General features: G+C 51.9%; 1 protein-coding gene across 2 annotated transcripts in view; it reads right to left on the bottom strand.

The window, feature by feature from the left end:
- The window catches only part of GRIK3 (glutamate ionotropic receptor kainate type subunit 3), a 247,752-nt gene that overhangs the window by 15,039 nt on the left and 216,088 nt on the right, over positions 1 to 16,625 (bottom strand). For both annotated transcript variants that reach the window (XM_021095961.1, XM_021095962.1), the window contains exons 11-13: positions 15,426 to 15,649; positions 8,624 to 8,742; positions 5,975 to 6,192 (exon numbers count right to left, since the gene is read on the bottom strand). In XM_021095961.1, the coding sequence (XP_020951620.1) occupies positions 5,975 to 6,192; positions 8,624 to 8,742; positions 15,426 to 15,649 (561 nt within the window). The remainder of the gene's footprint in view (positions 1 to 5,974; positions 6,193 to 8,623; positions 8,743 to 15,425; positions 15,650 to 16,625) is intronic.

The following is a 16,625-nucleotide window of genomic DNA, read 5'->3' on the forward strand; positions in this document are numbered from 1 at the left end:
ATGGATGATCCCATTTAGTCATCTCAACAATCACTTCCTCAAGCTGGAGGAGCTGGTGGTGGTACTATTAGTATACCCATTTCGCAGGTGAGAAAACTGAGGCACAGAGAGGTTGTCAGTAACCAAGTGGTTTTCAATAGCTTCCCATCCTCCTTGGGCCTCCCTGCACCTGGTGCTGCCCCTCTGCCTCCCGGCTCTGGGTCTCTTCTTTTCTGAGGACCACTGGGCTCCTCCTAAAGGGCTCAGCTCTGTGCAGAAGTGGATGGCTCTCCCGTGACAAAGGCACCAACATCCTCCCCAAAGCCCCCGGGCCCAATCTGCAGAGACCTGGAAGAAGAGAGACTCTCCAGGTGTCCACTGGCTGGAGCGTCCCTGTGGGGCTCCAGTTAAGTCCTTGGCCTCAGGAGGGGACTACGGGGCAAGGAGAAAAGGGGCTGGCTGGCTCGCGCATTTTCTGGTTCAGCCAAAGGAAGGGGCATTCAGAGGAGAAAGCCTTTGCTTCAGGTGCTCTGTGCGCCGGCCTGCCCACTGCATATACGGGAGCTCATGGAAGCTCCTTGCTCATTGCCGCATGGCAGGCTTCAGGACCCATGTCATCCAGGTGAGCAAACGGAGGCTCAGAGAAGTGAAGTGACTCACGCAAGGTCACCCAGCACAGACAACACTCAAGACTCAAGTCCTGGTCTGTCTGACTCTTAAGACGAAGGTGACCGGACTGTTCCAGGCTGTGCCGCACTAAATTCTGCCCAGTGGCGGCATTTCCATCCTCCTATCCTGCTTCTGCTGCAAGGCAGGGCTAAGGCTCTCTCAGAGAAGCCAGCAGATGGGTCAGGAGTAACTGGCAGCTGAGATGGGAAGCAGCCCTCTGGAGCCTTCCAGCCCAGGGACACATCCTCGGAGCTGCTGGAAGGCGGAAGAGGGACTGGACCTGATGGCCTCTCCAGGCACCTTCCAGGCTCAATTATCAGGACGGGCCAAGGCTGTGCAAGTGGGAGGGTCTGGCAGTGCCAGGGGCTGGGGGAACCTGGAACTCTGGGACCCCGGTTCTGTCTCTTCCCTAAGTGGCTGCCGCTCATGCTGTCCCTCCCACGTGTGAGATGCCTCTCCCACCGCGGCACCAAAGAGGGCTAAATCCTCGGAGAGGCTGTCTCTCCCTTCAAAGCTGCCCAGCCCTCCCCGCAGAGCACACGCTTCCCCAGCATCCTCCTTTACATTTTGCCTACATATTTTTACAGCCAAATAGCGCTTTCAAAGGCCTCCTTTTTCATCTCCTAATTAATTTTTATCTTCCAAGACGGAGGGAGGACAACACAGGAGACGCTGTTTGTGATGTTTGCTGCTCCCTGACAACTCTTCAAATGAAATTTCCTTTGGAATGATGGGCTGCCTCTAGCCACACGTCTCCCAGGCTACCGGGTGGGAGTGAGGGATTTGGAGCCCACTCCACCACCACCACCCCCATCCCCCAGAGACCGGTGTCCCATTTCTTGCTGTTGTCATCTTTGGACCAGAATGGGCTCTCCCCCTCGAGTGCTACTCTCAGCCAGAGGGGTGGGGGGTTGCTTTTTAAAATGGGTTTTCAGGAGTTCCTGTCGTGGCTCAGTGGTTAACGAATCTGACTAGGAACCATGAAGTTGCAGGTTCGATCCCTGGCCTCGCTCAGTGGGTTAAGGATCCAGCGTTGCTGTGAGCTGTGATGTAGGTTGCAGACGTGGCTCGGATCCTGCATTGCTGTGGCTCTGGTGAAGGCTGGCAGCTATAGCTCCGATTCGACCCCTAGCCTGGGAACCTCCATATGCCTCGGGTGAGGCCCTAGAAAATACAAAAAAATAAAAAAAATAAAAAATAAAATAAAATGGGTTTTCACCTTAGCCAGAAAACGTGCTAGCCACAGAAATGAGGTTCATCCGCTCTGAGCTATGGGACATTCAGGGGTGCTACCTGCTGGGTTCCTGTAGTATTTGCTTAACTCGGCTCCTGCTGTCTTTTAATTCCAACCTTTAACTCAATAACCACATCCACTCAGTGTGGATTATATGAGCAACCACGATGTGCCGGGACTGTTCTAGGCTGGGGAAATGGCTCAATGGACTGTGGCTTCACTCTTCCCCTACTAACTCCTGGGCTGTGGCTGGCTCCATAGAGGAAGGATGTGGGCATAGGGACAAGGAGCCCAGGCATTGGACTTCCTGGGTTCCAATCCAAACTCTATGTTTAACCAGCTGTGGGACATTAGGCAAGAAGAATGAACTCAGGTTACTTTCTGAGCCTTCCTTTCATCATGTGTTAAATGGAGGTGATAGAAATACTCTCTGCCTTCTAGGGCTGTTTGAGGATGACAGGTGTGAACACAGGTAAATTTCTTGGAACGTTGCCTGGCACACAGTAAGTGCTCAATTAAACATTAATATGATTGTTGACTTTGCCGGTGTCACCTAGACATCTGATGGCCTTCTGGTGCTGATTCCTGTTCAACTCTAGTGCCAGCCTTGTATATACTTACAGGCAGGGGAGAGGACCTACCCCTCGGAAGAAGACCCTGGAATGGCTGTGGGAGAGGGTACTGTGTGTGCAGGCAGAATATCTGACCGCAGTCTGGTTCTACTGATCGCTGACCTGCTGTTTGATCACAGGCAGCTCACCCAGCTCCTCTGGGCCTCTGATTCTCTAGGGTTTTTTTTTTTTTGCTTTTTAGGGCTGCACCCATGGCACATGGAGGTTCCCAGGCTAGGGGTTGAATCAGAGCTGTAGCAGCTGGCCTACGCCACAGCCACAGCAACACCAAGTTCTAGCCGCATCTGCAACCTATACTACAGCTCACGGCAACGCCGGATCCTTAACCCACTGAGTGAGCCCAGGGATCGAACCCGCAACCTCATGGTTCCTAGTCGGATTCATTTCTGCTGCGCTACAACAGGCAACTCCTGATTCTCTAGGTTAAACTCAGGTTTCCTTTCAGCTCTAACTTGAAAGTGACCATAAGGAGGCTACCGCCTGGTCTGATGCAGGGGTGGGGTGGGGGGGCAGGGTATGACGATGGAGGGCAGGGTGGGGGTGGGGCAGAGAGGAAGTAGGTTTGTCCAGGGACCTTCTGGGAGGGTCTTGTGCTTATAGCTCCTCATTTGAGGTGGGGTTAATGTACCTACGCTCAGGTTCCTCTCCGCCTATGCAACAGTCCCACTGCTGCCCCCGAGGGGAGGGAGCCGGGGCAAGAAGAGCTTCATCTGAATTAAAGCAGGAGACAAGATGGCCAGACAGCAAGTGGAATTAATCAGCGATCAGGAGAGCGAGGAAGGGGAGTTGGTTCTGCAGGGGGATGTGAAGGAGTTGCTGTGTCTGGCCAAAGGCCCTCGTGAGCCCCGGCCCCTCGGCCCCAGCATCCCACCTGGGTGGCAGCCTCTGGTCCCTCCTCACTGCACCCTTTGCAAGGAAGGTGGGCGAGGGCGGAGCAGGTTGCGGGAGGTGCGGCTTGATGCTGAGGACAGCAGCTCGGTGGGGAGCAGGCACTGGGCTCTTGGAAGCCAATCTGAGCATCTTAGCGTGGAGGGAGGCAAGGGCATCCAATCAGCGGCAATGAGCCTGCACCAGGCTTATTTATGCTGCTTCCCTTTGATCGGGAGCCCTGCTTAGAGACGGGCTCATGTGTAATGCATGAGGGATGCTCTGGCATAGTCAAAGGGCTGGGCTGCAGCCTGGGGATAGGCAGGAGCAGGCACACATGGGCACACGCGCACGCGTGCACGCGCACACACACACACACACACACACACACACACACACCACACAGGCCCATCCCCCCACTCACACTTATCTAGGCACACCCATGGGGACATTTAAGCAGACAGACAATGCATACGCAGGCACATATCCATGGAGACATTCTGGCACATGTACACAATCACAGGCACAGGTCCATATGCCCAGTCGCAGAGATGTGCACACACATATGGTTGCTAGTACATACACACATATACACACAGTCATGTCCAAGCATAACGATGCACATAACGATGCACAGACACCCACCAGGCTGACTCTTGTGCACAGGCACACACATTCACACACACACTCAGGTGCATTTACATGCTATATACTGTTACATGCACAGTGCATGCCTTCTATATATACTCACACACTCACTAACCCCCATGAACACACACACACACAGGCTCCCAGACAGCCCTGCGCTGACCCATGACAATGCTTTATCTCCCCCACGCTCTAAATACATGGCGGTGACTCTCAGGCAGACCATGCTTGCCAGTAGCAACATCCAGAAGGGGGCTTGTTTCCTCTCTTTCCTTTTCACTAAGCAGCTGCTTCCTTCCTTAAGACGGGGTGCAGGGGAGGCCCCCAGGCTGCTGGGCTCCATGCCCAAGAGGCACAAGACTTTCCCACCCAACTCCTTCCTTCTCTCCTCACTCAGGCCCCACCGGAGCCTCACTCCATCACTGAGCCTCACTCCATCACTCAGAGGCTTAACCTAGAAGGCGGCAAGGGCTGAGGAATGGGGAACCAGGGCCTAGAGGAAAGGAAAACCCCCTAGGCTTCCAGAAGGTTCGAGAGCAATTGACTACTAAAAAATACATGAATGGGAGTTCCTGTTGTGGCACAGGGGAAACGAACCTGACGAGGAACCATGAGGTTGTGGGTTTGATCCCTGGCCTCACTCAGTGGGTTGGAGATCTGGCGTGGCTGTGGCTGTGGTGCAGGCCAGCAGTTGTAGCTCCCATTTGACCCCTAGCCTGGGAACCTCCATATGCCGCGGGTGCAGCCCTAAAAAGCAAACAAACAAACAAACAACAACAAAAAAACCCATGAATGGATGGACCCACAGCCACAGAGTTCCCAAACCCTGGCCATTTCTGACTGATCACTAGAATAGTGGGCCTGAAAATGTGGTCCCTGGAGCAGCAGCCCCAGCGTCCCCTGGGATGCGTTAGACATGCACATGCTCAGGCCCCACCCCAGGACCTAGGGAATCAGCAGCTTTAGGCGTGGGGCCCAGCAATCTGGGGGTTCCCAAGCCTTCCAGGCGATCTGGACTCAGTCAAGTCTGAGAACCATGGGCTTACTTCATGGGCTTTGGAGGATGACAGACCTGGGCCCGTCTCCGGTTCCTTCGGGGGTGAGTCCTCAGACAACCTGCTTAAAATGGCTCCAAGCTTTAGTTTCCGCACGTGAAAAGTGGGGATAATTGCAGTAGCTACTTCACAGGATTTGTCATGCAGATTAAATGAGGCCAAGCATGGAGGCAGTGCCGGGCCCACCATGAGCTCTCAGGGGTGGTGGTATAGTTATTATTACGTTAATTTCCAGAAGAACATTTACAGCTCCTGGTGGTCAAGGTCAGCCGGTTTCCTAAACCCTGGGCTACTCTAGCGGAAGGTGAAAAAACATTAAGAACTGAGCCAGGGCTTTTCAAAGCCGGAAGGAGCAGCAAAGTCATGGCCAGGTCCCCATGAGAGCAGGAACCTGAACAGGTGACAGGGACACCAGCCTTCCACGAGTGTAACATGCTAAAGAATGTTTGTAAATGCTTGCTCGGGTTTGACGGCTTCTCCTTTCCTTGGAGGATATGCCCCCTGTGGCGACGCTAGTGGTGGCGAGCCCACCCCAAGCCCAGGCCAGCCTCCTGGAGATGGAATCCACGGAGACCCAAAGTCAAGGGTAGGAAGCCTACTGGCTCCAAGGCCTATTTGTGTCTGGGCCACGCTTCTCCTTCCCCCTCCTCCAGCCTCCTCTCTCTACCTGTCCTCCTCTGATGATTTAAGGAAACAGCACATTCATGCTGTTTGTCCTAGGTATGGAAACTTCTAGCGCCCATGCAGTAACCAATCCAGATGGTCATATCATCATCACAGTGCCCCAAAGTCAACTGGTCCCAAACAGGGAGGGGTGAGCCCCGGGGATTTCTGGCCCGTGGGCTCCTTGGGGTTCGAGATGGACAGTGACGGGAAGGAGATGGTCTCACCTTGAAGAAGGTCATGGTGGCTCCATCCTTGACGGCCCCATACTCGATTTTGGTTTGCTTGGCCAGGTCATCGGCAGAGTCGATGGGCGATTCCATGCGCTCCACGGTCAGAAAGGCAGCCAGGTTAGCCGTGTAGGACGAGATGATGATGAGCGTGAAGAACCACCAGATGCCACCAATGATGCGCGTGGACAGGGCTTTGGGCATCAGTTCAGACCCTGGGAGGAGGAAGGAGACAGGTCGTCCCTGACAATGATGGTCTGGTGACCCGGGCCAGGGCTGTTCAGGCCCTTGGGGTCATGGATTCCATGGAGACCTCTTCCTTAGATTGGTGGTGCTCAAAGTGTAGTTCCTGGGCCATCTGCATACCTGGAACATCTTAGAAATGCACATTCTCAGGCCCTACCCCAGGACCTCCTGAATCAGTAACTTCAGGGCTGGAGTCCAGAAATCCGGATTTGCTAGGCCCTCCGGCTGACCCTGATGTGGGCTAAAATGTAAGAACTACTGCTGGAGAAGTGCGCACACATACACACCATTTCCTAGGCCTATCAAACCCTCCGATGCTTATTTGTGGACTTCTGTGTGGTCCCAGGTTCCCAACCCCTGGAAGTCAGAACTCTTGGGATCTTCAATGGATCCCGCTCTTAGCCCTCTGGGTGATCCTGTGCCAGACACTTTCCCTGTCTGGGACTCTGCAAAGCACGGACAGTTGTCCTTCCTCTGTCCTGGCCTCTTGCAAATACCACGATGCTGCTGCCATGATCCAATGTGAGGAGAAACTGTGTTGAAAATACACGTGGTTTACAAACGTACGATTGCTAGACGATGCTTTGCAGGAGGAGAAGAATCAACACTTTTTGAAGTTCTTTGCCAAAACAGATCACCCTTCCTCCCCGACCTTGGGTGCGGAGCACAATTTAGCTGAACCCTTCTAACTAAAGTAATTAACTAGGCAGCTTTCAAGAGATTGAAATAGCAAGTGACTCCTGAACTTTCCAGAATCTCTGGACCTGCAATCTGAAAATCGTCTGCTTTGATATGGACGATTTTTTTTTCTTCAAAGAAATCACTCAAGGGAGAGGTTTTCAAATCCACAACTATTTTTCTCCCTCCTAATCAAAACCTCACGAGGAATACATCAGGGGCCAGGGCTTTGAATGGCAGTAGGAGGTAGAAGAGAAGCTATTACTGTGTGGAGGGCTCTCCAGGTCTTCTTCAACTGTCACCAAACAAAGATGATGGACTAGGAAGCAAGGTGAGACTTCAGGATACTCATTAATGGTGGGGACAGAAAGAGGCGCCTCCCTCCAAAGCTGCCTGTCACTTCCTGGCTGCTGGAGCTCACTGCCCCACCAGCCACTCCCAGCCTCATCATCCCGGCCCTCTCCCTGATTGCTCCAAGCCAGGGAGAGAGCTGCTCCTAGAAGGAGAATGACTTAATTCGAACTGTTGTCTGGGGAGCTCTGCCAGGCCCTGTTGGACCCCTGCCCTGGCCTCTGTCATAACTGGGAGGTCACTCAGGTCAGCGGGCTTCCATTCAAGTGCCCAGCACAGGGCTTGGCCTGTAGTAGATGCTCAGGACACACTGCGATGGCATCAGTCATTCATTCCTTTGGCATTTGCTGGTGCATATTTACTGAGGTCCAGGGTTTGTGCCTGGCCTTGAGGATACACACAGATGGGTGAGGGACAGGGAAACTGTCCCTTGGATCCCCTTCCCTTCCTGGCCCCCTTGTCGCCCATTCTCCCTCACAGGGACCCTGACACAGGCAGAGACTGTGGTCCCCTCATTCCCTGGGATAAGAGGCTCTGACACATGACTCAGTAGGCAGAAGCAATGAGCACTTGGCTCCTGGCCCACTGGGCATGGGGTTGGGTGGGGAGATCTCCCAGGGGCCTTTCCTGGCTGAGATTCCCTCCCCCTGTGCTCCCCACTCCAGCCCATGGCGTGTCTGCACCACACTCCTTACAGGTGCTTGGCTTTCTGAAACATTCAAGAGGCTGCAGAACCATCCAAAAGTTGGACCTCCGGCCAGGGCAGGTGAAGTATCCCAGGCCTCCCTCAAGAAGATGTAAGAAAGTGGGGCTCTTCTGTGTCTACCAGCGCTGATGCACTCAGGCTAATGTCTTCAACTCAGGCTCCTCCGAGAAAGGCAGTCACCAAGGCTAGTTCCTGCTACATTCTAAAGTTCTTTTAGTCCATCTCTGCCCTCCATCCCCATGGCCACTAACCTGGGCTCATTCCATCATCTCATGCCTGCAATGGCCTCCCTCCCAGCCTCCCTGCCTCCGGTCTCGCCTGAATCCTCAGCTCAACTTTGCTCAATCAGATTCTGTGGTGGTGAGGCCATCGGTGGAGTCCGCCCCAGCAAACAGGAGGCTGAAAGCCCATCACAGCTGGAGCAGGAGGGGCTGGGGGGTGAGCCCTACCAGCCGCAGGTGGGGGCGGCTTATATGCTTCAGCCTCAGACCCTGAGCTGGTCCAGCCACAGAAGCAGCGGAGCAGGGGACCTGGCAGAAGGCACACACTTGAGCATCCGGGTGTCTCCCACCTTCTGAGGGCTCGGCAGGTCTGAGGCTACCCAGGAGGCTGGACTGGCTCTGCTGACTCGGGAGAGGAGGCTGCTTGGGGTGGGGGGCACATACCTTGCTGCATCAAGGACCCCATTCCGAACCAGAAACTGTTCAGCAGGGTGAAGTTATTTTCTACCACTTCGGAGCCGGGGTTGCAGGGGTGAGCGTCGTACCACTCATAAGGGCTGAACCTGCAGCAGGAGGAGGGGTGCAGTGAGGCGGGGCCTCGGAGAGATGGGAGGGAACGGGTGTGCAGGGTACACGAGCTGGTGGTTTAGCAAACAGCGATGGGCCGACCACTGTAGCATCGATGCCCTCATTGTGCTGCTGGGGAGGCAGAGAATGGGAAACCAGGGCCACTTTGCTTCTTGATTTTATTGTTAGTGCCCTTTTCTGGTGATAGAAGTAATTCAGCAGTACCTCTTCAAATTAAAAGCGCACATGCCCTTCCACCCAGCAATTCTGTGACGCATTATCCATCCTGGAAAAAAAACACTCCTATGAGAGCATAAAGAGAGGTGCGTGAGGGCGTTTATCAAAGCATTGTTTGTAAGAGCAGAAAACGGGAAACAAGCTAAATGTCCTTCCGTCGAGGAATGATTAAAGAAACGATGCCGCGATTGTACTTTGAAACATCACGCAGCTGTTGGAAGAAATGTACCAACAGGGAAAGATCTTCAACGCATATTGGTTTGGTTTAAAAAAAAGTGATAAAAATAAGAACAATGTGATCCCATTTATATAAATAGATTCTTGAAGACACAGTTTTACACCTATTTATGTGGATTTGTATATAAACCCATATAAAGTGTCAGGGAGGATCCATCTCTCAAAAAATTATCAGTATTTACCTCTGGGGAGGGGTTTTAGAATGACAGAAGCAATTTCACGGAAGCCTGTTGCTTTGTATGTATTACGTGAATGTGGGGAAATGAGAACAGGCTGTGGAATTACTTGTATACTTAAAAAAAAAAAATCCTTAAAATGGAAAAATAGTAACAGGCACTCTTCATAAAATAGCCGAGCAGTAGAGAATACAATAGAAAGTGAAAGGACCCCCTGCTCCCACCCCCTGGGGAGAACACTGCACCATGCATGTTTACCAGACTTTTCTCCCCGCATGTACAAATACATGTATGACAGAAAAAAAATGTTATTTAAAGCCCCCCACTGACTTCTAAGGAAGAGAAATCTTGCTAACTGGAGGGATTTTTGTTTATCAGGTGAATTCCAACTGAGGAAATGGAATCCATACTTTCTGGAGGGGTCTAGAACATGCTGAGAGATTGAGAGACCTTGGAGAATGTCTCCACCAGGGTGGAGTGGCTGGTGTGGCTGGTGTGGGGTCAGATGCTGAGATGAGAGACCCAGAACGAGAGATGTGTCCAGTGGAATTCTGTTTTTTTTTTTTTTTAAATGTGCAATGATCTTTATAATGTTGTGACGTCCTATCCCCCTTCTCAAAGCTTTAGTAACTTATACAGTGATCACCGATGCTCCCAGGAGAAGAATGTTGTTTTCATGAAGCAGGAAGCGTCTACACATAGGAAATTCCAAAGCAAGGCTTTAAACCAAGATGGGGATTTTAAAAAAGAATGACCACAAACTGATTAGAAACTCTAAAAATCCACAAGGAAGAGACAGAGGAGGAAGAGAGTAGAGCTGAGAGGCTGTTGTGAGAAGGGTTTTAGAGAAACCCTCTGCAGAGCTGTGCATTCGGTGGCCCCTGCATTCCCCCAGCCACCTTCGAAGTCTAGGGAGAGGGGCTTCCATGGGGCAGCTGGAGGAGCTTGGTGGGGGCTCTATAACTGAGCGGATGTGCTGGACACAGCCTGGGAGGCCTGGAGGGCAGGGGTCAGGCTGATGTGTGCTTCCCAGGTGAGGTGGGAGGATGAGTCCCTGCTCCAGGGCACTGGCTTGCAGGCCAGAGGTGACAGGGCTAAGGATGCTTCCCTGGACCAGTTGGGCCCATGCACAAGAGAGAGCAGCCCAGATCCCCCCCCCCACCTCCTATCCGAGGAGGCCAATGTGATTCCAACAGGGGGAGGCCATGGGGTGGGGGCTGCTGGAGGACCAGGCGCTGAGCAGGGAGCGGGCCCACCAAGGAGGCACTGCCAAAGGGGGCCCACATGGAGAGATGTCTGATCTGTGAATGAGGGACTATGCCCGACCCAGCCTTCCAACTGCTGAATTGAAACAGCATGTGTGTGCTTTAGAGAGAGACCTAGGGTTTTTGTGCCCTGGAGGTGAGCCAAGAAGTGACAGGTCCTGACAGACTTTTCATTGTGGCAAAGAATGTCAGCTCTAAATGCACTGGAAGGTAGGTAAGAGACAAAGATAATTTCTGATGAGATCTCATGAGCCCTGCTATTTTTATGTACACACACACACACTGTATGTATATGTATATATACATAAATATGAGATATATATGATAATCTTTTAACACTTAAAAATCATATCATACCATAATATTGTCCTACTAGTATTATTCAGTGAAAATATGTTAATTTTTTGAGGTTACCTGCCTTTATCCAGATCAGTTCTTCCTGATCTCTTTTATTCTCTATTAACTGCTCAATAGGTGTTTATTTAAAAATACATTCTACTTTTTTACTTAAACATTTTTTTCTTTTTACGACCACACCTGCAACAGATGGAAGTCCCGCGGCTAGGGGGTTCAAATTGGAGCTGCAGCTGCTGGCCTACACCACAGCCACATCAGATCTGAGTTGCATCTGCGACCTATGCCACAGATGCCACAACATCAGATCCTTAACCCACTGAGCAAGGCCAGGGATAGAACCCGCATCCTCATGGACACTATGTCAGGTTCTTAACCCACTGAGCCCCAACAGGAACTCCTCAAATACATTTTTAAATGGAAGTATTGTTGATTTACAATGGTGGGTTAGTTTCAGGTGTACAGCAGGGTGATTCAGATTCTTTTCCATTACAGGTTATTACAAGATATTAAGAATAGTTCCCTGAGCTATACAGTAGGTCCTTGTTTGCCTAGTTTACATATAGGAGTGTGTGTATGTTAATTCCAAACGCCTCATTTCTCTCTCTCCCCTACCTCCCACTATTCCCTTTGGTAACCATAAGTTTGTTTTCCTTGTCTATGAGTCTACTTCTGTTTTGTAAATAAGTTCATTTGTATCATTTTTTAGTTAATAGGTGTTTGTTTTTGTTTTTTTTTTGTCTTTTTAGGGCTGCCCTCATGGCATAGGGAGGTTCCCAGGCTAGGGGGCCAGTCGGAGCTGTAGCCTCCGCCAACGCCAGAGCCACAGCAACGCGGGATCCAAGTCGCATCTGTGACCTACACCACAACCCACGGCAACACCAGATCCTTAGCCCACTGAGCAAAGCCTGGGATCAAACCTACATCCTCATGGATGCTAATTGGGCTCGATAACCACTGAGGCACGATGAGAACTCCCAAGTTGATAGGTATTTCTAACCAATCCTCTTTTGGAGGCACTTAGGCTGGCCCTGTTTTCCACTGTGTACACTCTGCTGCAAGAAACACCCTTGGATGCACTTCCGTGGGTACCAAGGACGGTTCTGGACCTGTGTCCTCCCTCCTGGAGAGGCTGACAGAACAGTGGGCACCCACGTTACAGAAGGGGAGGTGGCCTGGAACAGTCTAGGTGACGGCGGTCCGGCAGTCAGGGCCCAGATTTGAACTCCAGTGCGATGGGAGGGAAGAGGAGGGGGATGGGGGCTGGACCTTGAGGAAGGTGTCACCGGAGTGAATGGTGGATCTTGGATTTACGACTTGTGGCTGCAAAGGGTTCTCCCAGTCTTGCAAGTAAAAGGGAGCCAGTAGAGGCTGACCTGGACCTCAGGGGAGAAGGCTAAACTTCAGCCCCCAAGAGAAGTGTAGACAGAGCACTGATGGTGGCCAGGACCGTCTCTTTCCTGAGATTCTCATTGGTACAGGGTCTGGCCAGAGTGACTCCAGGGGGCTGGACTGGCAGCTCACCTTCAGCCTGGCCTCTGGGGTCAGGCACTTGGGATCATCTCCTTGTCATGAGTGCCAACTGCCTGGCTCTCTGTGCTGAGATGCACCCTCCCTCCCTTTTTCCTTCTGCATCACTGAGCCTGAAACGGATCATCCTGGTGGCAGAGAAAGGCCTTAGTCAATGCCTGGACCCCTGGTGCTAGATAGGCACAGGCCAGGCCAGTGTGTAGGATAGACAGCCCTGTGCCATAGTGGAGCTGCCCACCCTTCGCAGACCTCATCTCTTGGATAGCTGTGTCCAGCTCTGTGGCAGCCAGCACAGAGTGGTCCAAAGGACACAGGCCACTAGGAGAAGAGGGCCACATCCACACTATAGACGTGCTGTGCTTGACCTCGACACTGTAAAACACTGCGGCTCAGGAGGTTAAGAATCCGACATTAGAGTTCCTGTTGCAGCTCAGAGGAAATGAACTCGACTAGCATCCATGAGGATGTGGGTTCGATCCCTGGCCTTGCTCAGTGGGTTAAAGATCTGGCATTGCCACGAGCTGCAATGTAGGTCACAGATGCAGCTGGGATCTGGTGTTGCTGTGGCTGTGGCCAGCAGCTGCAGCTCTGATTGGACCCCCTAGCCTGAGAACTTCCATATGCTATGGCTGTGGCCCTAAAAAGAAAAAAAAAAAAAAAAGAATGCAAAGAATGTAAGTTTGATTCCTAGTCTTGCCCAGTGGGTTAAGAATCCAGCACTGTCACAAGCTGCAGTATAGGTCACAGATGCTGGGCTTGGATCCTGAGCAGCTGTGGCTGTGGCAAAGGCTTGCAGCTATAGCTCTGACTTGACCCCTATCCCAGGAAGTTCCATATGCTGCAAGTGCGGCCACAAAAAAATAAATAAATAAATAAATAAATTGAATTAGTGTCTATGTATAAAAGCCATGAGGCATCACATGAAAAAAATCTGACCCTCTGTCTAAAATCTCATGAACTCCGCCGACTGGCCCACATTCCTGTTTGGTGCCCTCTGTTGGAGCTGAGCAGGAGAGACCCCTTTCTCCAGGTGTGTACTCGAGTTTGCCTCAGTCCCCACCACGCCCTGCTGCCTGCTCCACTCCTTCATGCTTCCTGGGTTTGCTGCCCCTGATGCAAAGTTGGGCCAGTCTTGGATTGAAGCCCAACTCTGCAAGAAAAGCCTTTCTGACTTTGGGCAAAGACTTATCCCCTCTGAGCCTCAGTCTCTGCATCTGTAGTGTGGGCATAATTACACCTACCCCACCGGACGGCTGTAAGAAGGTGACAGGATGGATGGACGTGGTGTTGTGAGTGCCAACAGGTGTCGCCGTGTGACACTTATCCTGTGATGCTGTTCATGGCTCTGTGGCAAGACCCTTGTCTCCCTCCTCTCTCTCCAGGCATCCTTTGTCATTCCAGCAGCTCTAGAAATCCCCTATCTTCCAGAAAGTCTCCCCAGTCTAACCTTGGGAGGGGGGCTTCTATCTGCCCGACCAGGAGATAGGGGGTGGAAAGCCGGCTTGGCTGCCAACAGCGGATGAAAGGCCAGGAACTGGAGGGGGAGGGGGCGCACAATCAAATGAGCAGAGCTTGGCTGGCAAAGCTCGAGCTGACGTCGAGAGGGTGGGAAGCCGAGAGGCTGGCTGGAGCTGCTAAAATTATGGTGAGAGCTCTGGAGAATGGCTCCTGGCTTTCAAAGGCTGGTTAGACCATTAGAGACAAGAGGCATAATAAAGGCCTCGCCGTGGCAGGCTGGGCTGCCGGCTGGGTGAGCAGGCAGGCAGCTCCGGGCTGGCAGGCAGCAAAGGGCTTCGGAGGCAGGGCAATTTCCTCTCTCATATCCTTCCCTTTGGTCTGTCTCTGTGTGGAGGGAGGGGGCGAAAAGGAGCAGGGCTGGGGAAAGCTTTCAAAGAAGCCTCGGGAGAGAGAAAGGCCGAAACACCAAGTCCTTGGATCTCAAATTGCTTCTCCCCAGAGAAGTCTCCCTTCACACTTTGTTAGCATTTAGACACAAAAGAACCAGGGCAGGGACTGGGCTGGAGCCTGGAGGGAGCGGGGCAGAGGGCCCAGAGCTCAGGGCCCAGCAGCCACCAACTTGGGGCGGGAGCAGAACGCAGATGTCCAGGTGGCCAGAGATGTGGGTGGCAGATAAAACACTTGGTGACCTGAGTGCATGTTCCAGATGTGTCCCTAATGGCTAGGATGGCCTTGGTGAGTGCTGAGCCTTTCTGTCTCAGATGGCCCCCTTCACGGGAGGCTATGAGAATTAAATAAGACAGTGGCTCTAAAGTACAGAGCATGGTGCTCAGCACACAGTAGGCGCTCAGTAAACACTGAGCTAAACGTGTCCCAAGTGACCTCTTCTTCCCATCCACCCATAGGATGGGCTGTGTCTACTTCATGTGAGCAAATAAATATGCAATAAATATACGTGTTAGAGGCAGGTAGGAATGTGCATGTGTCAAGTTTCTGCATGTGTGTGAGTTTGCGTGGCACTGTTTGTCCTGCTGTTGCGGATTGGATGGGCATAGCCTGCTTTCCAAGTCTCAAGCCACCTGCTGGGCTGCCCAATGCCTGGGTGTGCTGCACTGGATGCCTGGCCCAGGTGGTGCAGCTCTGGGCAGTGACTTCACCTCTCCAAGCTTGGTCATGGGACCCGGGATCCAACTGCTGCCTCTCAGAGTCATGGACACAGACCAGGGTGAGGACTGGGAGATTTAAGCTTGGGGACCATGGGATGTTCCTTGAGGGATATGAAAGGACCAGAGACTTATGGAAGGAGAGAGGAGCAGCTATGGCAGTGGCCCTTCTGTGGCAAGAGCTGGGGGTGTAGGGGTTAGCCTGGCTCCCTGAGCCCCCAACCCTGGGCCAGAGCTCTGGCCAAGGCATTGCCCTTACCTGGCGATGACAAAGAGGACACAGCTGACCCCCAGGTAAGCGAGAAGCACGTACATCCAGATATCTGGGGACAGGGGGTTGAGGAAGGAGAAGACACTGGGGTTGGTGCCATTGGGCTTGCGATACAGGATGCTCACACCGAGGGTCATGAAGGGCTTGGAGAAGTCGATGGCCTTCTCGCGGACGTGGGTGATGGTCAGGGGGGCCACGGCCAGATCTGCCTTCTGCAAGGAAAGACGGACAGACTATGAGCAAAGCCTAAGACTAGCAGGAGACGGAATATTGCTTCTTGAAGGAGGAGACACAAGGCAGTGGAGTCTGTTGCCTGAGCCTTGGGTCACTTAACCACTTTTCAGTTTCTTTTTTCTTTTTTCTTTCTTCTTCTTCTTCTTTTTTTTTTTTTTTCTTTTTTTGGTCTTTTTGCCTTTTCTAGGGCCACACCTGTGGCATATGTAGGTTCCCAGGCTAGGGTCTAATAGGAGCTGTAGATGCCAGTCTATGCCACAGCCACAGCAATGCCAGATCTGAGCAGCATCTGCAACCTACACCACAGCTCACAGCAACACTGGATCCTTAACCCACTGAGCAAGGCCAGGGATCGAACTCGCAACCTCATGGTTCCTAGTCGGATTCGTTAACCACTGAGCCACAACGGGAACTCCCACATTTCAGTTTCAATATTTACCTTCTCTGGGACAGGCCATGCCCAGGGTTCTGGGGAAGCAATGATGAATTAGATTTAACCCCTGTTCTCTGAGAGCTCATGGCATTGAGTTAAAGGACAGTGGTCTTAACATGCAGAGAGTGGAACCCTATTATAGCTAGAACCCATGTGGTCCATTCTCACAACGGCTTGTCAAATAAATATAGCTCAGCCATCTACAAACATTTAAAAATAGCTCATGTTCTTTGTGACTTTCGAATGTCATGAAGAGGACAGAGAATCCACAAGAATCCTTGTTTACATCTGTTTTCATCTCCTATCCATTTCTTGACTGCTTCACTCCATTTTGGATATTCTATATATCTGAAAAGCCCCCAAAACTAATTGGGCAAAAATAAAGCCCTCCGTGGAGGGACAGGGTAAACAGACAAATTCAGAGGTCTCTTTAATGGGAGAGGGGAGGGAAGAGAGCAGAGCAGAGGAGGAAGGGAAGAGAGTGGGGAAGCCTAGGGATATTCATATTCTGATAAATCTTA

The sequence above is a fragment of the Sus scrofa genome, chromosome 6, assembly GCF_000003025.6.
Source record: "Sus scrofa isolate TJ Tabasco breed Duroc chromosome 6, Sscrofa11.1, whole genome shotgun sequence".
In the NCBI taxonomy this organism is placed as follows: domain Eukaryota; kingdom Metazoa; phylum Chordata; class Mammalia; order Artiodactyla; family Suidae; genus Sus; species Sus scrofa.